The 23143-nt window shown below is 45.0% G+C and overlaps 1 protein-coding gene across 1 annotated transcript in view; it reads left to right on the forward strand.

Annotated features, from left to right (window-relative positions):
- The first annotated feature begins 4324 nt into the window (after positions 1 to 4324).
- The window catches only part of COX16 (cytochrome c oxidase assembly factor COX16), a 48942-nt gene continuing 30123 nt past the window's right edge, over positions 4325 to 23143 (forward strand). The window contains exons 1-2 of the mRNA XM_066610107.1: positions 4325 to 4452; positions 21435 to 21512. Of these exons, the coding sequence (XP_066466204.1) occupies positions 4393 to 4452; positions 21435 to 21512 (138 nt within the window). The 5' untranslated portion in view covers positions 4325 to 4392. The remainder of the gene's footprint in view (positions 4453 to 21434; positions 21513 to 23143) is intronic.

The raw sequence follows: 23143 nt of genomic DNA on the forward strand, positions 1-23143 counted from the left end.
AGAGGAGGAAGTAAGCCCCATTGTCCTCTTGCTCACTTGAACAAACAAGAGGACAATGGGGCAATGGTTGGTCAGGCTGTGGGCATTTATGAAAAGGTATGGGTGCAAGGCAATCCATACCAATTTGTCAACTCACTCAAACTACCATCTTAGTTGGGGATCATCACATAAATAGATCACCCTAATATATTTTTGGATATACCTTAAATGTAAAATAGATCCAAAGGAGAAAATCCTTTTCTCCAAAGGAGAAAATCAAAGTTCTGGTCGCCGCATCTCAAAAAAGACATAGTGCAAATGGAAAAGATACAAAAGAGAGCGACTAAGATGATTACTGGGCTGGGGCATCTTCCTTATGAGGAAAGGCTATGGCGTTTGGGCCTCTTCAGCCTAGAAAAGAGGCACCTGAGGGGGGACATGATTGAGACATACAAAATTATGCAGGGGATGGACAGAGTGGATAGAGAGATGCTCTTTACACTCTCACATAACAACAGAACCAGGGGTCATCCACTAAAATTGAGTGTTGGGAGAGTTAGAACAGACAAAAGAAAATATTTCTTTACTCAGCGTGTGGTTGGTCTGTGGAACTCCTTGCCACAGGATGTGGTTATGGCGTCTGACCTGGACGCCTTTAAAAGGGGATTGGACAAGTTTCTGGAGGAAAAATCCATTACGGGTTACAAGCCATGATGCGTATATGCAACCTCCTGATTCTAGAAATGGGCTATGTCAGAATGCCAGATGCAAGGGAGGGCACCAGGATGCAGGTCTCTTGTTATCTGGTGTGCTCCCTAGGGCATTTGGTGGCCCACTGTGACATACAGGAAGCTGGACTAGATGGGTCTATGGCCTGATCCAGTGGGGCTGTTCTTATGTTCTTAAAATGGTTCTATTACTTCAGTGTTAATAAATTAAACTTACCCGAAAAGGTAGTAACAGGAAGTCAAATAATATATACACTATTTGCAAATCCTGAGAAGGGACAGCCCACCTGCCAGACAAGTTGAAGCTCAGTGGTTAACCTCTGTGGCAGGTGGCAAACTGGAGAAGGCAGCAAGCTGGGATGGGATGCGCTGTACCCTGCACCCACCCACCACCTACCTGCCCCATCTGCTTATCACACACTCAGAAACAGCACAAGATGAGAATGGGGAAAGCTTACCTCCTCCTGCTCCCACTTCAACATCACTTTTGTAAAGTGGTCAGCAAAGAAAAAGTTGGGAGCAAAGAGCTTCTGCTCCAAGGATTCTCCTAGCCATCAACATACAAAAAAGTGGCAGAGGAGCAAAGGTAGAAGAAGCAAAGGCGTGAGTTTGTGGAGTAGGGAAATAGAATTTGGGAAGGTGGGTGGCAGAATTTAGAGGTGGATTCAGGTGACTGATTCGCTTAGACCACCCCTGATCTTGCGGCAGTCACAGGGGTCTTAACTTTGCAGCTTTCTCTTCACTCCAAATTGAACTCAATGTCCATTTTTAACCTTCCAATTGTCAACATAGGAGTCGTTTTTGAGGTGAAACAGCATACAAAGTTGCTTTCAGAAACCACATTTCACGGGAAGTCTGCTGATCAAAACAGGTGGCATTTATTATGTAAAAACCTTCCATCCATACTGCCTGTTTAGCACCACACTGTGTTAATAAAAGTGCTGTGCTGCAGAACAAAAATGGGGAAAGGACCACCATGGATCTGAGTGAGGGAAAAGAAATAAAATTGCCTGTGCAAGACAAACTAATACCTGCCATAAACCCAAGAAAAATATGACAAATACCCAGTGACACTTTTGACATTAATGCTGCTGGCAATTTTTAATTAAAAAAAAAAGAGAGTGAGGTTCTGGGAACCAGGCTTACCTCAAAACTACATCTATTGGACTTTATACTGTATTATTGGAACCCTAATCCTGGGTGGAAGTGAGCTCTTAGACCAGTGTACTTCAAGTTTGGGGTTGGGACCCCAATGGGGTTGCAAAGCCTCAGTTGTGTAGTCATAACAACTTACAGGAATGAAATAGGTTGAAGATCAGAGCACCACCAGGTAAACTAGCGAACCAGCAGGTAAAGGGGAAGACTCCTGGTCTACCCCTTCAGGAACCAGGAGATTGTGTTCCAGCCCTGCTCAGGTTCTTAGCAATTGTGCTAAAATAGCTTTCACTAGCTCCAGGTTTCATGGTAACTTTTTCTGCTCTCTTAGTAAAAATACAGGTAGACCCCGGTATAAACTGATTGGTATCCATTGATTTATTTGGTTACAGTGAACAGTATTATTAATTAATAATAATAATACAGTGAACAGTGCTGGGGGCATTATGGGGGTGGATAGTGGGCAGTGGGGGGATGGGGCGGGAGGCTGCAGTACCACAGGAGGACAGGTAGAGGGCTGCTGTGTGCAGAGTCACTGAGGCTATAAAAGGGGCTGCACCAGCACAGAGAGCTCAGAGACCACAAGTGAAGAGTTGCCCAGAGGAGCTTTAAGATTGAGCTGCAGGATGAGAGACCACCAGGGAAGAGCTGCTGGGGGGGGGGCATCTGCAAAGAAGGAGCTGGAAGCAAGCTGCAGAGACCTCTAGGAAGAGAACCTGTGAGGAGCGAGCTGGGAGAGACCAAGCTGCAGAGAGGAGTTGAAACCTGAGCTCTGAGGGAGAGCTGAGGACAGAGCAGCTGGAAGGAGCCCCAAGAGAGCCTTTTGCTGGAGCGGAGAACCAGAGGGGAACATCCATCAAGCCTCCAGCCTTTGGCCTGCCTATATCTAAAGCAAAACTTTAGATATAGGCTGATGGGTTCTGAGCTGTCTGTGACAGATCAGGAGAGAGATCTTGGGGTGGTGGTGGACAGGTCTATGAAAGTGTTGACCAAATGTGCGGCGGCAGTGAAGAAGGCCAATTCTATGCTTGGGATCATTAGGAAGGGTATTGAGAACAAAACGGCTAGTATTATAATGCCATTGTACAAATCTATGGTAAGGCCACACCTGGAGTATTGTGTCCAGTTCTGGTCGCCGCATCTCAAAAAAGACATAGTGGAAATGGAAAAGGTGCAAAAGAGAGCGACTAAGATGATTACGAGGCTGGGGCACCTTCCTTATGAGGAAAGGCTATGGCGTTTGGGCCTCTTCAGCCTAGAAAAGAGACGCCTGAGGGGGGACATGATTGAGACATACAAAATTATGCAGGGGATGGACAGAGTGGATAGGGAGATGCTCTTTACACTCTCACATAATACCAGAACCAGGGGACATCCACTAAAATTGAGTGTTGGGCAAGTTAGGACAGACAAAAGAAAATATTTCTTTACTCAGCGTGTGGTCGGTCTGTGGAACTCCTTGCCACAGGATGTGGTGCTGGCGTCTAGCCTAGACGCCTTTAAAAGGGGATTGGACAAGTTTCTGGAGGAAAAATCCATTATGGGGTACAAGCCATGATGTGTATGCGCAACCTCCTGATTTTAGAAATGGGTTATGTCAGAATGCCAGATGCAAGGGAGGGCACCAGGATGAGGTCTCTTGTTATCTGGTGTGCTCCCTGGGGCATTTGGTGGGTCACTGTGAGATACACGAAGCTGGACTAGATGGGCCTATGGCCTGATCCAGTGGGGCTGTTCTTATGTTCTTAGGTCCTGTCTCATTTGGGGGTAATTTGAAACAAGTTCTTTCCATGGTTTGATTCAGGTTCCATTCCTCCTAATAAACTTAGCTTGGTGTCAATGGACTCTTTTGATCCTGCATTACAATCCTGTGGCAAGGAGTTCCACAGACCAACTACATGTTGAGTGAAGAAACATTTCCTTTTGTCTGTCCTGACTATCCCAACACTCAATTTCAGTGGCTGTTCCCTGGTTCTGGTGTGGGGTGAGAGGGAAAAGAACACCCTCCATCCACTCTGTCTGCCCCCCACAGAAGCTCCTTAATGGTGACTGCAGCCATCAGTTTTTAATTTTTAATAACAAGAATGTAGCTGTTTAAACATGGCATCCTTTATCATTGGGGTGCCACAGTGCCTGGGACCTGGCTGTCAGCCCAATCCTATGCAGGTTTACTCAGAAGTAAGTCCCATTAGAGTCAGTGGGGCTTACTCCCAGGTGAGTGTGGACAGGGCTGTGGCTACTATATGGAGAAAGTACTCTGCACATGTTCAGAGGGTGGTGCACCCTGGCACAAATAAGACCCTCATCACCAAGTACTTCTGCCACGCCTCAGACAGAGAAGCTCCTCCCCCTTCCCCCCGTTGCAGGCAGAGGAGCTGGTAGTCTCCTCTGAGACTGCACTTTTGCGCAGCGGAACTTGGCTGCCGCGGGCCAGGCGCCCAACCGGGCACGAATGTGAGGCGCAACCGGAAGTGTTCTAGGAATGGGCCTAGTCGTTGGTGTCTGCGTCTCATAATACTGGACAGCTGTCATGGCTGCCCTGCGAGCACTGCGGAAGAGCAAGACGCTCCAGTACGGAGTCCCCATGATGGTGAGCGCGTGGACGGGTGGGAGTGAGACTGAGACTCAGTAACCAGGGAGGGGGCGGAGCGTTGCTCCCATCGGCCGAGGTGGTCGCAGCCCCAGGCAGTGGCAGTCACGTGGGCTGACAGAGAGGCGTAAGCCCATCCCGCTCCCATGACCGTTACGGTCAAAACAAGACTGTTGGTCTAACGGTTGGTTTTTCTCACGCCACGCCCTTCATTGAAGTCACGTGACGTGGACGCCGACGCAAGGTGGCAGAAGCTGAGAGAGAATCCGTTTGTTTCGTGCCTGGGCTGAAGAAGGGGAAGTGGGGAAAGGAACGAGCGAGTTCTGATTGGCCAGCCATCACTTAGCAACTGGAGCTTCGAATGGCCCCGCCTTCCTTATAATAAGCTGCGTTTCTGAGGGGGCGGAGAATAACTCCGCTTCTGATTGACGCCTCTTCTATCCTGTTGCCTGGGCTTGGATAAACTCAACCTTTGGCCCCCCCCCCAACATGACACTGTCTATTGTGAATAGCTCAGCTGTCCCCTCCCCCCTCTGGAAGGGGAAAAAGGAGGACATCCACTAGGATGGAGTGTCAGGACAGTCACAAGAAAACATTTCTTTACCCAGTATGTCATTAGTTTGTGGAACTCCTTGCCACTGGATATGATGATAGAATCATTGAATCTGATTCTAGGTTGTGGAACACCTTGCCACTGGATGTGGTGACAGAATTGTAGAATACGATTCTAGGCTGTGGAACTCCTTGCCACAGGATGCAGCGATAGCATTGTAGAATACAATTCTAGGCTGTGGAACTCCCTGCCACTGGATGCGGTGATAGCATCTGGCCTGTATGCCTTTAAAAGGGGATTGAATAAATCTCTGGAGGAAAAGTCCTGCACAGGTTACAAGCCTTTAACTACTTCCTGACTTTAGAAGTAGGCTACCTCAGACTGCCAGGTGCAAGGGAGGGCACCAGGATGCAGGTCTCTTGTTGTTTTGTGTGCTCCCTGAGGCAGCTGGTGTTATACAGAAAGCTTGACTAGAGGGGCCTTTGAATTGATCCAGTAGGGCTCTTCTTGTGTTCTTATGACATGCCAGGTGCAAGGGAGGGCACCAGGATGCAGGTCTCTTGTGGTCTTGTGTGGTCTAGGAGACATCTGGTGGGCCCCTGTGGGATACAGGAAGCTGGACTAGGGGGGTCCCCTTTGGCCTGATCCTGCAGAGCTTAGGTTCTTATGTCTGGGTGGGTGTGGAGGATCCCACTGGGTAGTGTGGAACTCCTTGCCACAGGATGCGGTGATGGTGTCTGGCCTAGATGTCTTTTAAAGGGGACTGGACAAACTTCTGGAGGAAAAGCCCATCAGGGTTACAAGCCGTGATGGTACGTGCAACCTCCTGGTTTTGGAAGTAGGCTACCTCAGAATGCCAGGTGCAAGGGAGGGCACCAGGATGCAGGTCTCTTGTGTGCTGCCCTAGGCATCTGGTGGGCCACTGTGAGATACAGGAAGCTGGACTAGATTGGCCTGATCCAGCAGGGCTCTTCTTATGTTCTTATGCGCTGCTTTTGTTGTCTCTGGCATTTGTTTGGGCTGCTGCCTTCATGCTCTGGCTTACAAACTTCCCAGAAGCATCTGGCTCACTGTGCTTTAAAACAAAATATTGGATTAGGGCAGCGTTTCTCAATGTTTTTCCCCCACTGTGCATGGTCCACCTATTGGAAGTACCTCCGGAAGTAATTGGCAAAGATATCATTGCCAGTTACTTCCAGATTGGGGGGCCAGGCACAACACGACAAACACTGGTAAGAGGCTCAGGGAGGACAGGAAGACTTTTTCAAGTGCACTATGGAGCTCTGCATGCTGAGCTGAACCTCTTACTGCTGCTTGTCACATTGCATCGCTGGTCTTACCACCAGCTGGAGTGGGTCTATTTCTAGTTAGGGAATTGTCATAAGAGAGGACTTATATGTGAGGTTTCTCTATGTTCTGTTTTGCTGCTTGTGCGTGCAATGGGGATCAGCAGTGAAGCTCCCCAGTGCGTATGGCATCTTCATACAAGTTTTATGTTTTCCTACATGAAAATGCTTTCTGAGTTGAAAAAACCTTGCAACCCTTCGAGCTTTAGGTGACCTGTACAACAACTTTGTGCTTCAGGTGCCACTCCCAAGTGCCTTCACTTAAAAGGAAGCCCTGCTGGAATCATGGGGGCATGCAATTAGAACTACCAGCTGCTGGAGATTACACTCCAGTTCTAAATGTGTTATGTGACAGTACATGCTTTGAAATGAATGAGTTTTATAGTGTTTTGGGCTGGAGTACTTCATGCCATATATCATGTTTTCAGGGATTTCTCATGACTAGAGGTAGGTGATATCAGTGGTATAGTCTCAGCAGAGACAAATTCATGCATGTAGAGGTGGTAGAGCAGCAGTGTCAAACTTGTTTCATATAGAGGGCGGAATTTAAATTCACATTACCTACTGAGGGCTGGAAGTGACATCATTAAGCAGATGATGGCCAGTAATAAGCACTTTGTTTTCACTTAGAAACTCATTAGCTGCAAATAACAGCAGAGAAAATGTGTAAATCTTGTTCATATTTTCAAGATATGAGAAGGTCCAATTATCATACTGGGAGAACCCAATTATAACAGGGGGGCTGGATATATTGCTTGGGGGGGGGGAGAGAGAGAGAGAGAACCACTGTTATATGGAAATGTCTTGTGAAAATCTTGTTTCACCGTTAATTTTGGGGATGTTGGGAGATGCCAAAGGCAGGAAGCAACTATGGATGCCGCACTCGATACATAGATTCAAACATTTATTGAGGGAAATTCTTTCTCTACAAGTCAGTTTGCAAACTTGCCTTCATTGTTAGTACTGGAATTTTTTCTTACAGTAGTGTCTGTAAGTAGTCCAGTGAGGCAAGTAGCACAAAACCTTCTCTCTTAAAAGCACATGTACATGTACAAACACACAACCATCCCTGAACAGTATAAGAACAGATGTGGCAAAGTAATTGCACTGGGAAGTGCAATACAATCCATAATTATACAATACAATTTGGTTCATGGAAGTAGTGACACACTGGGTGAAAGCTGCTTGGGGAAAAAAATCAAACATGCTATTGTGTGTTTATATGTGTAACATTTTCAAGAATGAATGAATTGTAGAAGACTCTAAAACAGCCATTTTTAACCTTTTTCAGCTCACAGCACACTGACAAGGAACTAAAGTTGTCAAGGCACACTACTAGTTTTTAATTACATTATTATGTTACAGTTAATTTAATTAATATAACTAAGGGCACAATCCTAACCAGGTCTAATCAGAAGCAAGTTCCATTTTGTTCAGTTGGGCTTACTCTCAGGAAAGTGTGGTTATTCCACACCAGGATTCCCTGGGGTGGGGGGGGGGAGAGAGAAAGAATGGAAGGCAACTGTCTCTGGACTTTGGAAGGTGGGGAAGAGGGAGGGGAGGGCAGGGCAGAAAGAGAGGGGTTAACTGCAGTTATGAGGGGGGAATGTGTGTGCAGGAGGGGAGGAGGTGGGGTGGGGGAAGAGAAAAGCATCACTTGCCTGCTCACGTATTCAAGAAAGAGTGCGACCAAGCCTTGTAAGCCCATTATAGTCAATGTGGCTTACTCCTAGGTAAGTGTGGACAGGATTGTGACCCAGCACCTCTCCTGCCAAAGCCCTGCCAGTGGAGGCAATGCAGGCAGGGTCACTTTGGGGTGTTGCAGGCAAGGAAAAGGGTCTCTCAGACTTTGATATCAAACTTCAGAACAATGTGGGCTTTTTGTACAGTTCCATAGATTTGGGTAATCAGTTAGAAATCATAATTTTCTCCATTGCCCTACCATTTTTTAATCTCTAAAGATATAAGAATAGATTATTTATTTAGAAGCTTTCTATAGAGTGCAACAGCTAAACCACACACAGGTTTTAACAATATAGCTCCTAAAAGAACAAGCATTCAAATGCACCCAACTTCTATTCTCTATTCCTGGTGGAGAAATTAAGTTATAAAGGTCCTTGTCAATTTTACTGCAACATAACAGTAAACTGTTGTATCAATGTAGTCAGAGCCCTATTAACTTTATTTTCACATTAACTGCCTGTTAATATAACCTATGAGTTTAGACCCCAAAAAAGAGACCTATGCTTGCTCACTAAGAGAAGGACACATTGGCAATTAATAAAATTAAAACACACTATCTGGAAACTCTTTCATTATTGCTGATTGTTTTGCAATTTCTGCTTGGGTGTTTTAATGTAAAAATAGCACATGTTAATTTTTTAAAAACTAGCTGAAATTTTGGTAGTTGCTTGTTTTTCTCTTTGGGGAAAATTCCATCCCAGGAATAGAAACAAAATGCTGGTATATTCTTAGCCTCAAATTGAGTTGGCATCCTTCAGTCTCAGAAGACTATGGTGTCACGCTCTGAATGGTGGTTCTGGAACAGAGTATCCTCTCCAGTGCGCGAAGCCTGGGTAAAGTAGGTATGGAGGATAGGCTGTTACCCATGCAGCAAATCCCCCCTCTCCACGTCGCTGAAATGGTCCAATGGAAAGGCAGAGGCCAATACGGTTGGTTCCAGCGGCGTCGCAGGAGTTGCCAGAACATGACTGTATTCAGCCATGAACTGCCTCAGGGACTCCGGCTCCGGATTTTGCCTCAAGGTTGACTCCTGAAGCCTTTTCCATAACTGGATGTAGCCACAAGGCAGTGGAGGTTTGGGATCAGAGTTTTCCTTCTCTCTGATGAGCTGCCTTCCCAGGCTGACGAGCCCCATCTACCCGGTGGCTGTTTATTCGCCTCTTACGACAAGTACAGCCAAACTGAGGGCCTATTCTTATCCCCAGCCCCCTCAAATAATCTTTTTAAATTGGGGGTAAACAGAGGCACTTTGTCAAGGCTCCCCCACGGAACAGTAAGTGCCAGTAATGTGAGGGAGAGCTGAATGCACTGGATCTGGCCCATGGGCTGTGGTCTGGAGAGCCCTGCTCTAGTGAAATGAACTAGAAGTGGTAGGTTTGCAGTACAACTGACCAATCTGGACATCTAGTGATGAACTTGGCATTGTATGAGACATCGGTGTGTAGCATAAGTCATCATGAACTTAGGTGAGTGATGTAACACACCTGTGTTACACCTAACAGCCTGTGTGCTTCCAGGTGTAAAGTTCTGCAGCACCAGGATGGTAACATCTATCTGGGTGTTGGGATGAACTCTTATGACCTCATGGATGTCTCTTGAACTGCCTGAATGAGATTTTCATGTTTTCTTCCCTCTCCCTTCTCTTGACATTCCTCCTCCTCGTTTCAAAGGACAGAAAGACCAGTTTTCCTTTTACCTCTTATATTGATAGCTGCATAATAGTCTTTATAATAGCACATCTGATTCTCCAATGCTGTTTACTTACCTGCAGTTTTACTAGTGCAAACTTTTGGCAAGAGGGCCACATCATCTCTCTGACAATGTGTCAGGGGCCAGGGAAAAAAAGAATTAATTTACATTTAATAAGAACATAAGAACAGCCCCACTGGATCAGGCCATAGGCCCATCTAGTCCAGCTTCCTGTATCTCACAGCGGCCCACCAAATGCCCCAGGGAGCACACCAGATAACAAGAGACCTCATCCTGGTGCCCTCCCTTGCATCTGGCATTCTGACATAAATTTGAATAAATTTACATTCATTTCAAATTTGAATAAATTTACATAAATTAATATATTAGAGATGGAACTTCTGTGAATGAATGAAGGTCTTGCAATAGCTCAAGGCCTATAAAAGGCCTTGCACAAAGCAAGGCCGGTCTTTTCTTCGCTGCCACTGCTGCATCACAAATGTGAAACAGCAAGTAGTGGAGGGAGCCCTCATCCCACAGCTCATGCAAGAGGTTGAACAGTCACCCTCATGCTTAGAGCACTTGTGTCGGGCAAGCATGGGCTCCAGCAAGTCTCTGGAGGGCCAGAGTCTCATTGGAGTCTGAGGGCTCCCCGTGGGCCGCATTGGGAATCCCCGAGGGCCGCAAGTGGCCCCTGGGCCAGGGTTTGGGCACCCCTGTACTAGTGCAATAAACCAACGTTGAATCCCTTCCTCAAATATGTAGAATTAAATATCAGATGTAGTAAAATCATTTAAGTAAGGTGTTCAAAAGAATCTCTTTCAGACAAATAAAATCCTCAGTACCATATATAGAGAGACTTGGTGCTAACAAATAATCTAAAGATGGGCAACTAAATATATATGAATTCGAGTTCCCGGTTTCTATAGGGAACTAGAATTCATACATATTTAGTTGCTCATCTATAGATTATTTGTTAGCTTCTCAGTGCTGCTGCAGTTCTCTTGCCCTCAAGAGGGTGCTCATACACTGCTGTTTGGTCATTTTGCACTCAAAACAAATGGAAGCCATTCACTTTTATGGGGAAAAAACCCCGCTGAATGTAAGGCATTTGCAGGACAGGTTGGCAGGTTTTGTCTCCCTCAACATTGTCAGTGACTTCAGTTACTTGATATTTCTTCTAGCAGAAAATTGTCCCAATAACTTTTATGTATGTATGTTACATACATACAAAGTATGTATGTTGCTCGTTGTTTTTCCCCCACCCCCCAAAAATTGGACTGTTGAAGATCACATTTTATTTCCTATATTTAGCAAGACCTTCATTTGCAATTTTTCTGTTTTGTCTTTTTTACTTATTGATAACTGACAAGCTTGTAAAAGGACAGTGGATACAGAGGGATGTATGACACTAAACACACCAACATTTATTGTTGGAAAAGGAAAGATTAAAGTCAGACCTTACTTGGGTTTTCAGCTAAGTTCAGAGTGGAGAATTCTGGAGAAAAAAAGGCAACATAAAAATTAAGAAATAGTACTATATATTGGCAGTGAGTTGCTAGCACAAACTTGAAAGATCATTGTCACCAGAAAATGTTTATACAAAGGAACTCCCTAGGGCCCAAGGGAAAGATGCTCCATAGCAGAGGAACAGGTTTCTGCTAAAAACTGACAACATGCTCTTGCTGTTCAAATATGTCACAAAGATAGTGGTGCTAATGGGTTTTCTGCCAGTTTTCAGAGAGAGAGAGAGAGAGAGAGAGAGAGAGAGAGAGAGAGAGAGAGAGAGAGAGATGAATGTTGGTAAGTAAGTTGGTAAGAAGCTATTCTTGGGCCTTGAAGATTGCTCCCTAGTGTCTCTCTTTCAGAAGAACTTGTATAGCTGTCATCCCATTTTTCTTTCCCCTTTTCCTCTCTTTTGCACTTTCTTCCTCCTTCTGCGCCCTTTTTCCTTCCAGAATGTGCCTACTTTACAGCGTTGGCCTCAGCTTGCTCTCTTGCCATGCAGTGCATCTCACTGGCCAAGAAATTAATTTGCCTAACAGATGGAATTGGCGCAGTAACACTGTAAACTCCAAGGCTGGTGAGCTCCCTATAACATGAATTCTTTATCTTGTCCTGTCACGACATGGAACATTTGATGGCAAGAGAGAATATTACTTCCTTGCCTGGAAGCGTATGGTGCTTCTTTTCTTTATCGTATGAAGAAATAACAGTTTTCAAATGGCAACAGCTCTTGATTAAAAAAAAAGAAGAAGAGTGGTTGTATTTGGAATTGAGGTAAAGAGGATCACAAATAATCCACTTCTTAAAACGGAACTTGCTCTGGGGGAGAAAGAGACAGTCTTATTTTTAAGAAAGCTGTTCTTGACCCACCACAGCAGTCTTGATCTTCAAACAGCTGCATCTGGTATAATTCCCTTGTTATCTGACCTGGGCAAGCACTGTGTGTAATGCAAAATGACAACAGTCTGGTTGAAGGAGCCATTTTTGCTCACGCTTGCACTATGGAACATATGGGCTGCCTTCTCTTTTGAGACTGTTTTTTGCAAAATATCTTTTTTTGTACTCCCTCATCCATATGAAATACACCTAATTGGCCAAAGGAAACTTTTTAAAGTGTGTGCTTCCCATAGAGTTTTATACCTGCCCACCTTTATTTCCATGTTGAAAACTTGACTGTAACCCTCCTAGTGGTTAACGGTCCTTCATGCAGTTTGCATTCTGCACCTTAGTTCAAGCAACTAGGTTACATACAGGTCAGGATGGAGTCCTATGTGCAGCAATATGCAGTTTCTAATGTTTGCACCTATCCATTCAAGATAGATGGAGAGGTTACATTCCTTTCCTTACAAGGTTACATTCACAGTTATGTTTCCCTTTCTTACATTAAAGTTTCTCAAGGATTGGTTGCTTCTGGCTAGACTTGTCTTCTCTTGAAATCAGGAGCATAATAAACTTTTTTTCATATTAGTGGGAGTCACAGGTCTAGCAGATCTCCTGAGTAATGCTGCATGCTTGTCTTGCTCAGAAATACTTGTAAACCAGACCCACCAGTTTCTTTACACTATGTGTTTAGGGGATCCTGGGGATGAAACAACTATCAAGAATAAGGCAGACAGGTCTACCTAGCTCTTTCTTGTTTAACGTATATGCTTTTCCTTTTCCAAACTTCTGCTTACCCTGCATTATATCAGGAGAAATGTGTTCTGTAACTAATAAGACTTTGTGATGTGGCACAGAATTTTGAATAACTCAAGGTCAAAATAATAAAAGCTCAGTCTGACAACAAGGACTCCTCTAGTTGAGGTGTGGAGTGGAATGACAACACATTTTGTTTGTATCAAGGCCTTCCAAGGTAGTGGACCTCTCATCATGCCCTGCAATACTATATATTTTCTGTTACTACTTCTTGTCTATATAATTTGTTATGAATGCGTGAGTCAAGAGCCCCACAGGTGGTACTGAGGTTTTGTACACAGGTAATCTTTTTCAATGGCTGTGCTATAAGACAAGGAAGGCAATGATGTTAACAACATTGTGTGTGGACATAATGTCTCTGTAATTCTTCTCAGCGTGGCTTATATGGCAAAGTACAATTTTGGCCTATTGGACCACTGCAGTGGCTTCTGAGAATACAGGTATTGGCCACTCTTCATTTAAAGGAGACAAGTGACTGGGTAAGAGGATAATTACATTTCTGAAATCTCATCTCATCGTGCTCAAGCTTTGGAAACTTCTAGAAGGCTGTTGCCTTCTGCAGTTACAAGGCAAGTTTCATGGACAAATACTTTGTTGGCATTTAAGTTCCTGAAGCAAGAGAATGGCCCAACACAAAACAAAAATTCTGCTACATCTGGAACACTTATTTTTGCTAAAAAGCAAGTCCTACAATCTTAATCTGAAAGAGTGGGACTCTTTGGGGGTTGGAGCTGGGGTTGACCTGTATCAGAATCTTTTAATGCTACTGCCACTGCTGTACTGTACTTGGCTGGGGAAAATAAAGGCTCTAGTTTCCTGGGCCGTCAAAAATGGTACCTTTCACCACCTCTAAACTGCACACGCAGCAGTTTGGTGTGTGTTTGTCTTTTTATGGAAAACCCCAAAACCGCTTTCACCACCATCGCTGTGAAGTAAAAAGAGAATATTTCATTTGACTGTTCTAGTTCTGCTGCTGCAGAATGCATAGCTGGAGGCTTCAGTAGCAGCCGTTTTAAAAGAAGAGGTTTCAAAATTATCATATTCCCTCTTTGAGTTAAACACTTCATAACATTTCCCCTGCTTTCTTTTCACCAGTGCATGATCTGTGTTGCCAACAGTGAATATTGTGATGTGATTAATTTAGGGATTTGTGACAAAGGGAATGTAATTTTGTAATCTGGCTTTCAGAATCAGTGCTATAGCACAGAATGAGTTTCTCTGGCAACAGAGGTGATCTCACATAGCAAATTGCTAGGCAGTACTGGAGAAATTACTGCTTGTTGGCTGCTGTAGATTGTGTTGAATAATTTGAAGAGGTCAAAATCTATGGTAGGACAAGGAGTTCTTAGAATATCAGAGTTTAGGGTTCTTGATGGTGATGAACACCAATGTCCTCCATGAACAGCCGGCCCCTTGCCATCTAGTTTGCTTAACATGCTTTTTCAGTGAAGGAACTGCAAGTGGCTTTTCAGAATGCTTTTAAGGAGAAATTAATGTCAATTCCTGCATGAAACACTTACCAAGGCTGCTGAGCATATGTGACAGATGGTGCCTCGATGTCACATCCCATGTTTCATTCCATCTTGCACTCTGGGCATATATAATTTCATTAAAATGTTGCTTTTGGTGTGTGTGTCTATATGTGTGAACTCACTGAAATGTTGAAAAAAATCCATTTTGAATATCTTGATGGTTCAGATAGCAGGGCTGTTGGCCTGCTTCCAGTACAGTTTGTAAAGAGCGGTGCGAGTATTACTGTTGTGTGTTGTTAAAGGTGACCTTCGGATGTAAAAAGGAAAAATGCAGCATTATACTCATGTCATTGTTGCTTTATAGTAGCAAGATAAGAGTCCAAGTGAGATAGTTCTGCATGTAAGAAATTCAAAATTTAATTATCCTACTGCACTTCACATAGTCTACAAAATTTAACAGATCCCTCATAATATTGTTTCTCTGAAAGGTGGGGGGGAGGACAAGCCCCAACATATTGGTACCCAAGATGGAGAATGCTAACAGTTACAGCAACACAAAATTACAAAATGTGTTATATCCTTGGATGAGGGAAAGTGGATTATGTGAGATGACAACTTTGTAAGTACCATAGGGCGCAATCCTAACCAAATTTCTAGCACCAAGGTAAGTGCATTGCAGCTCTGAGGAAAGGGAACAAACATTGCCTTACCTTGAGGAGGCCTCCATGACTGTCCTCCCAAACTGCAGCATACAGCACATGCCCCACTGGCACAGCTATGCCAGTGTTGGAAAACTGGTTAGGACTGCACCCATGTGGGTCATAGAGAGAAGATTCCCGAAAACTACTCCTAGGGATTGTTGGAGGGCTATGATTGATGTGTGATGCTATTGTGTACACTTGCCAGTACATTCATCAGTAAATATGGTCATGGTTTGTATAGAACTAGGTTCGAGTTATGGCATAAATTCCTCAAAGACTTCCTTTTAAGGGAAGATTCCATTTGAAAGTTCTTTCCTGTCAATTTGCCATTTGTGTCCTTTTAGCCAGCTGGACTGATTTCTTGTAGCTCAATCTTTGTTTAGCCAGTGGGCTATTTATGCTATATACTTTGTAAATGAAACTTGAAAACAAGCAAAAAGTCAATTCCCCTTTTGCTTCTTAAAGAAGTGGCAATCGTGGTTCAGAAGAATGTGAAAGAGCAAGGAATATATTCTTACGTTTATTACCTGGCATTAAATGCAAGGCATGATGTAAGAAAATGAATGGCAACCGTCCGGAGAATAAGACGAAAAGTCCTACTGGATCAGGCCAAAGGCCCATCTAGTCTAGCATCCCATGGTGGCTCATAGCTGCCTCTGGGAAACCTGCAAGCAGGAGAGAAAGACATATCTTAGTATTCAGGGGTATACTGCCACTGAATTTGGAGGTGGCACGATAGCCAAAGTGATTAGTAGCCTATAAATTGGTGGATCATTACCTCTTTCTTATATAGCTTACTGAAGTGTTTTGCACCAGTTGCAGGACACTTTGGATTTTTTTTTTAAGGGGTAAGGAGAAAGACAGAAAAGCAAGGAGCACAGATGTAGGTATTGAGAAGCAATACATATTCAGTAAATCACAAGGGCTACCTCCATGTTGCTTGTTGAGCTGAATGGCTCATCTTAGGTCTGGAAGGGGGTCAAACCACTGCCAAAATAAGACATAAGCCCCACTGACTTCAATTAAGCAGGGCCAGCCTACCCATGAGGATAACCGAAGCAGTCATCTCAAGGAGCAGATTGGCAGGGAGTGACCACCTCCATCTGCCTGCTTGCCTTCACTGATCCTCTTCCTCCAACTCCCTGAATTGGAAAAGGAAGAGGGGGACAGAGCAGAATTGTGGAGGAGAGAGGAGCAGTGGGTTAGAGAGTGATAGAGGAACAAAAACAGGCTCATTACCAGGGATGGGAGGCAGCAGGTGGCATTCTGCTTCAGGTGCCACAAGGCCTTGGGCCAGTCCTGGGCTTAAGCACACCTTACTGTCTTTGGACTGGGCACACCATGTTTCATTTCATGCTCTTTAATAATACAAAAAGTCATTTTCTCTGGTGTATTTCAATGAATCCCAAACTGTGAGCGGTAGAAACCAACCAGGGAAGTCGTAGAATCCTCACAAAAAACCTACTGCCCTATAAAATTTATAGGATTGTAGCCCTAATGGGTAGCCGTGGCCAATGGCCCAGGAGTTCAAGGGAGCCACCAGACAAAAAAGTCTAGTCAATTTCTATTTGGTGAAATTGGTTAACGAGTTAGAGCCAATCGTTATAGCCAATCGGAAAAAACTGTTGTGAACTTAGAACCCAATCCTGAGCTCGGCGTTCCGGCTTTCCACCAGAGCGCACTGTCGCAAACGTGCCATATAGCACGTCCTCGAGGCTTACTGCTGGGCCAGCGCCCGTGCTAGCCTAGTACTGGCTGGAGCTGGGCTAGCAGGCAGGCAACTGTCCTCCGCTGCTTGGTGGTCTCATAGACCGCAGAGCCGCAGCACGTTAAGCGGGGGCAGAGAGGAGGCATTCCGGGGAGGGGGAAGGCAGGTGGAGGGTGGAGAGAGGGAGGGGAGGAGGCATGATGTGGAGGCGGGAGGCGGGGAGAGGGTGGGCGGAAAGCGTGCTGGGGGGAGGGAGGGAAGAGGGTCCCGTGGAGCTCTACTCTACCCAATACAAGGTATTCATGCGGGGCTTGGCGCCCTACACTAACACCTTTACAAGGTTGGCGGTAACGTGAGTAGCCCCATTGTGGGGCTGCTTCCCTTAAGGTGCTGCCCATCGTAGCTCGGGGCGCATAGGATGCAGCGGCAGCCGTTTTCAGTATTGCCAAGCTGGGTGCTCAGGGCAGCTCAGGATTGGGCTGCTTGACTCTACAGCACAAGTTTTACAAACTGGGAAAGAGATAAGCTAGAGCAACCATTTTCAACCACTGTGCCATGGCACACTGGTGTGCCTCGAATGGTCTGCAGGTGTGCAATGGGAGTTTGGGTAGGTTCATTTATTAATAGGGCCTTTGGGGGATGTGGGCCCCCCACCAACAGCGTGGTGTGCCTTGTCCATTGTCAAAAAACTGATGGTGTGCCTTGACAATTTTAGTCCCTTGTCAGTGTGCCATGAGACAAAAAAGGTTGAAAACCACTGAGCTAGAGGTTAGTGGAGCTAACAAAATTAAACATTGCTTTCTGATCAAATTCATTATTTGGAAGCAAGAGACAAGCTAGAGGCAAGCTTCCTAGTTCACCTGCTTCGGTCCCAATGACTGGGTTACTAAAAGAAATGCTTCTTGGTTTTATTCTGGTAAACTAGAACATATAAAGGGCAGTAAATCAAAAGAGAACACAAACCATGCATACACTATTTGTATAGTTAGCTATTAATGTAAATGTAGTCACCAAAGAAGCACTGAACAACATTGAGTGCCTGCCTGTGCTGGAAGAGCTTGACAGTGAACCAACCCTAGAAGAACTTCACGTGGCCCTGGACTCCCTTGCCTTTGGCAAGGCACCTGGAAAAGACAGCATCCCTGCTGAAGTCCTAAAATGCTGCAAAGAGATCATCGTCACTGAGCTGCATGAAATCCTCTGTCTCTGCTGGAGAGAAGGTGGAGTACCTCAAGACATGAGGGATGCAAACATCATCACGCTGTACAAGAACAAAGGCGACAGGGGTGACTGCAACAACTACCGCGGCATCTCTCTCCTTAGCGTTGTAGGAAAGCTGTTTGCCCGAGTTGTACTAAAGAGGCTCCAGGTACTTGCAGAGAGCGTCTATCCAGAATCGCAGTGTGGATTCCGAGCCAACAGGTCCACCACTGATATGGTATTCTCCCTTAGACAACTGCAGGAGAAATGCAGGGAACAACGACAGCCACTCTTTATAGCCTTCATAGATCTCACAAAGGCTTTCGACCTGGTCAGCAGAGACGGCCTCTTCAAGATTCTCCCCAAGATTGGATGTCCACCCAGGCTCCTCAGCATCATCAGATCTTTCCACAAGGACATGAAGGGCACTGTTGTCTTCGATGGCTCCACATCAGACCCTTTTGACATCCGAAGCGGAGTGAAGCAGGGCTGTGTTCTTGCACCAACCTTGTTTGGGATTTTCTTCGCTGTCCTGCTGAAGCAGGCCTTTGGAACTGCAACAGAAGGCATCTATCTCCGGACCAGATCAGACGGAAAGCTCTTCAACCTCTCCAGACTGAGAGCAAAATCCAAAGTCCAGCTGAAATGTCTGCGTGACTTCCTCTTTGCCGACGATGCAGCTGTCACTACCCACTCTGCCAAAGATCTCCAGCAGCTCATGGATCATTTTAGCAAGGCCTGCCAAGATTTTGGACTGACAATCAGCCTGAAGAAAACACAGGTCATGGTTCAGGATGTGGACTCACCTCCCTGCATTACAATCTCTGAGCATGAACTGGAGGTTGTCCATGACTTTGTGTACCTTGGCTCAACGATCTCTGACACTCATTCTCTCGATACCGAGCTAAACAAGCGCATCGGCAAAGCAGCTACCACGTTTTCCAGACTCACAAAGAGAGTCTGGTCCAACAAGAAGCTGACGGAACATACCAAGATCCAGGTCTACAGAGCTTGCGTCCTGAGTACACTTCTGTACTGCAGCGAGTCATGGACTCTTCGCTCACAACAGGAGAGGAAACTGAGCGCTTTCCACATGCGCTGCCTCCGACGCATCCTCGGCATCACCTGGCAGGACAAAGTTCCAAACAACACAGTCCTGGAACGTGCTGGAATCCCTAGCATGTATTCACTGCTGAAACAGAGACGCGTGCGTTGGCTTGGTCATGTCGTGAGAATGGATGATGGCCGGATCCCAAAGGATCTCCTCTATGGAGAACTCGTGCAAGGAAAGCGCCCTACAGGTAGACCACAGCTGCGATACAAGGACATCTGCAAGAGGGATCTGAAGGCCTTAGGGATGGACCTCAACAAGTGGGAAACCCTGGCCTCTGAGCGGCCCGCTTGGAGGCAGGCTGTGCAGCATGGCCTTTCCCAGTTTGAAGAGACACTTTGCCAACAGTCTGAGGCTAAGAGGCAAAGAAGGAAGGCCCATAGACAGGGAGACAGACCAGGGACAGACTGCACTTGCTCCCGGTGTGGAAGGGATTGTCACTCCCGGATTGGCCTTTTCAGCCACACTAGACGCTGTGCCAGAACCACCTTTCAGAGTGCGATACCATAGTCTTTCGAGACTGAAGGTTGCCAATACAAGCTATTAAAGAAATTAAGGAGAGTATACTCTCAAAAAATATTCTGTTCTAAAACCCTGTTTGGTGGTCATTGCTGGGTAGCACCAAATCTTTGTAAGTGGATATTTTTGGTACAGAAATAGTTCTTTTTAATAGTAAAGGTTATATCACATTCATCAAATAACTGACTAATACAGCAGTTCTCAAACTTTGTTCCACTGTGACCCACCTCATCCTCATTCTGGCTTGTAACCTGATGCTCACTGTCACATCACAAAACATTACTGGGAGCCACTGGAGGCCATACTGGGTCCATGTCCACTCCATGGGCCCCAGAATGCCTTGCAGAAGCAACCCAGAAGTCACAGAAGCAAATTGAAAGTCACTTCCATATGGCATTCTGGGGGCCATAGGCCAATGAAATGAGCCGTGGGCCTGGTGCAACCTGGAAGTGACCTCCAGTGGCTTCCAGTAATGCTTTGCAGTGCTACAGTGAGCATCAGGTCCACCAGTGGGTCATGACCCACAGATTGAGAAACACTGGGCTAGTACATTCAGGACTGCCTGAGCACTTTGAGTTTAAATCTAGAAGGAGACTTGTCAGTCGTTTCTCCCTTTGTTAAATGGGTTTTGGCTGTTCTCATGACTCGCAGATCTGATCACACATGGAACTTCCCAATTACGGAGATCTGTCCCTAGTGAGGTATTAATATCTTTGATCTTTGGGTTTTCCTCTGCATTTTGGGGCTTGATAAAGGTCAAAAATTTAAAAAGGGTATTTGCATTTTATGACATCTTTCTTTCATAAGAAGTCACTCCATTATCTTCTTCATGCTGAGATGGCCTTGCCTCCTTTTTATTGCTCCTATTCATAAGTCTCAGTGGTTTGGAGCCCGCAGCAACGGAACTAATGAAGATATAGGTGCAGCAGGGATTGATTTCTCCAGCTACATAATAACATACAGTAGAATTCTGGTTCCAATCTACTGCCTTGTTCCAAAAACTTAATTGGGTCCTTTTCACCTTGGCACTAGAATAAGCCTACTGAGTATTGTTGCCTCACTTGTTAAAAGTTTGAAAATGGTGAGAACAATTTCCAGGACTCTGAAGTTAAGGCTCCTTTAATGCTGCTAAATGAAGGAGAAACAGGGATGAAGGGTGGGAAATATAACGTAACAGTTATGTTAGCTGGAAGCAGCAGACATTTAGAAAGGTTTGGTATTTCTAAAGTCCTTTGTGCAAAAATGAGAAACATTGATAGATTTGTGAATGAAAGCTATACATGCCTCACCCACTAGTCAATCTACGTAGTTACTAGTCAATCTCGTAGTTACATGCTCAGGGGTAGTCCAAGCAAACCTGGAGCAGGATCCACCATGCTGTTTCCTCTTACATATGCAGTAAGAGTTAACCTAAGTTAACTCATGATTGAGCTCTGACTTTAATATCTTTACTGGGAAGACCATCATGGCGTATGTACTAAGTCTGAGTCATTGTCCTGTAATAGCATATTGGACATCTGTATCATGCTAGCTTTTAGATTACTTAAATACTTCACATGTGTTATCTCGTGAATACTGAGGAATAATCATGATATTATCTTGATGATATTATATATATATATTATTCATGATATACACGTCTGTACAGCAGGCCAGCTTCTCAACAATGTTTACTGTTTTGCATTCTGCTTTGCCTCCTTCCTGATGTGTGGTGTTTTTTTTTCCTCCATATATTTCAGCTGCTTATAATTGGTGGGTCTTTTGGACTCCGTGAGTTCACCCAGATTCGTTACGACGCGCATAAGCTCCACTGTAAGGTAAACTGAATTCTTCTTTCCACTGAAACACATGATCTAAGGCAGGGGTGCCCAAACCCCAGCCCGAGAGCCACTTGCGGCCCTCAAGGCCTCTCTATGTGGCCCTCAGGAAGCCCCTAGCCTCCAATGAGCCTCTGGCCCTCCAGAAATTTGTTGGAGCCCACACTGGCCCGATGCAACTGCTCTCAGCGTGAGGGCAACTGTTTGGCCTCTCGAGTGAGCTGTGGGATGAGGGCTCCCTCCACTGCTTGTTGTTTCACGTCTGTGATGCAGTAGCAGCAGGAAAGGAAAGGGCAGCCTTGCTTTGTGCAAGGTCTTTTATAGGCCTTGAACTACTGCAAGACCTTCATTCATTCATATAAGTTCAACTTTAATATATTCATTTATGTAAATTTATTCAAATTTGAAATGTAAATTAATTCGGCCCCCAACACGGTGTCAGAGAGATGATGTGGCCCTCCTGCCAAAAACTTTGGACACCCCTGATCTAAGGGGACAAGACAAACTGCATACGTGGGGTTGTGCCAACATTTGTGGGAAATAATACATGCTTAGAATTGGCTGTATCCTATATGCTTCTTCTTTTTGGCATGACACAGGGGGGGGCAGGGATTTTCCAATCTCCCATTCCTTCTGCAGTCCCCTGCTCCCCTTGAATATTTGTTCTTCTTCAAGAGAAGATATTGAAGGGAGCTCAGGGGGCTGCAGAGGGAAGGAGAGAGAGGGAAAAATAGCCCCTCCCCCAATTCCAACAGAAGAAGCACCTGAGGATTATCTCTCACTATTGCTGTATAGGGTGAAAAAAAACATTCTTTCATGGGCACTCCAAGTGGTTGGCTAAGAACCCTGACTTTCATGTGCCCTTAAGTGGAATGTTTTTGGTGTGTTTGATTTCGTCCTTGGTATGTCTGTTGAAGGTACAGAGGTCCTGTTACCTCTGTTAAAAGTGCACACAAGAGGTAAAGTCCAAAAGAAACATAATAAATTAGAAATAAAAGGCTTGACTGGTTTTTTCCAGACTTAATCTTGTAGGACCAGTCTTCAAAAGAACAAAAACCTTTCCTTGCTCTCTTAGAGTGATGTAGAAAAAAAGAAAGCATTTATAGCAGTGCTTAGAGTGTAAAACACAATTTTGAACTTTGTTCTGAGAGCCAATTGCATTAAACTCTGCTGCTCCTCAGAAATTGTTTGTAGGTTGCACTGTGTGGCCTTGACTTCAGATTGAGTTGGTTCAGTTTAATGAACCAGAAGGGTATGAAAATGGTTGCTGTCTGTCATTTTTAACTTGACAAACTTGACAAATTTTGGAAAATAAGATATGGACAAAGCTTCCTGGAGGACAATGTGATAAGTATAGAAATAAGAAATAATTATCAAAATGGAAGGTTCTTGGACATTGATAAGGTATACAGGGAGAGTGGTCACGCAGTGCTAGCACTAGTTTGCAGAAGTCCTGGGGCAAAGTTTTTCACTGAGCTCTCCCCAGTACCTCCATCCACCACTTGGGTACTATCACTGCCACTGTTGTTCAGGATCAACCTGACCAGGTGGACTCTCTGATGGATGTGAGCTCTCCACCAGTGTCTAGTCTGGCCAACCTATGATGCCATTCTTGAGGGCAAAACTTAGTG

Source organism: Tiliqua scincoides, chromosome 1, assembly GCF_035046505.1.
Source record: "Tiliqua scincoides isolate rTilSci1 chromosome 1, rTilSci1.hap2, whole genome shotgun sequence".
Taxonomy (NCBI): Eukaryota; Metazoa; Chordata; class Lepidosauria; order Squamata; family Scincidae; genus Tiliqua; species Tiliqua scincoides.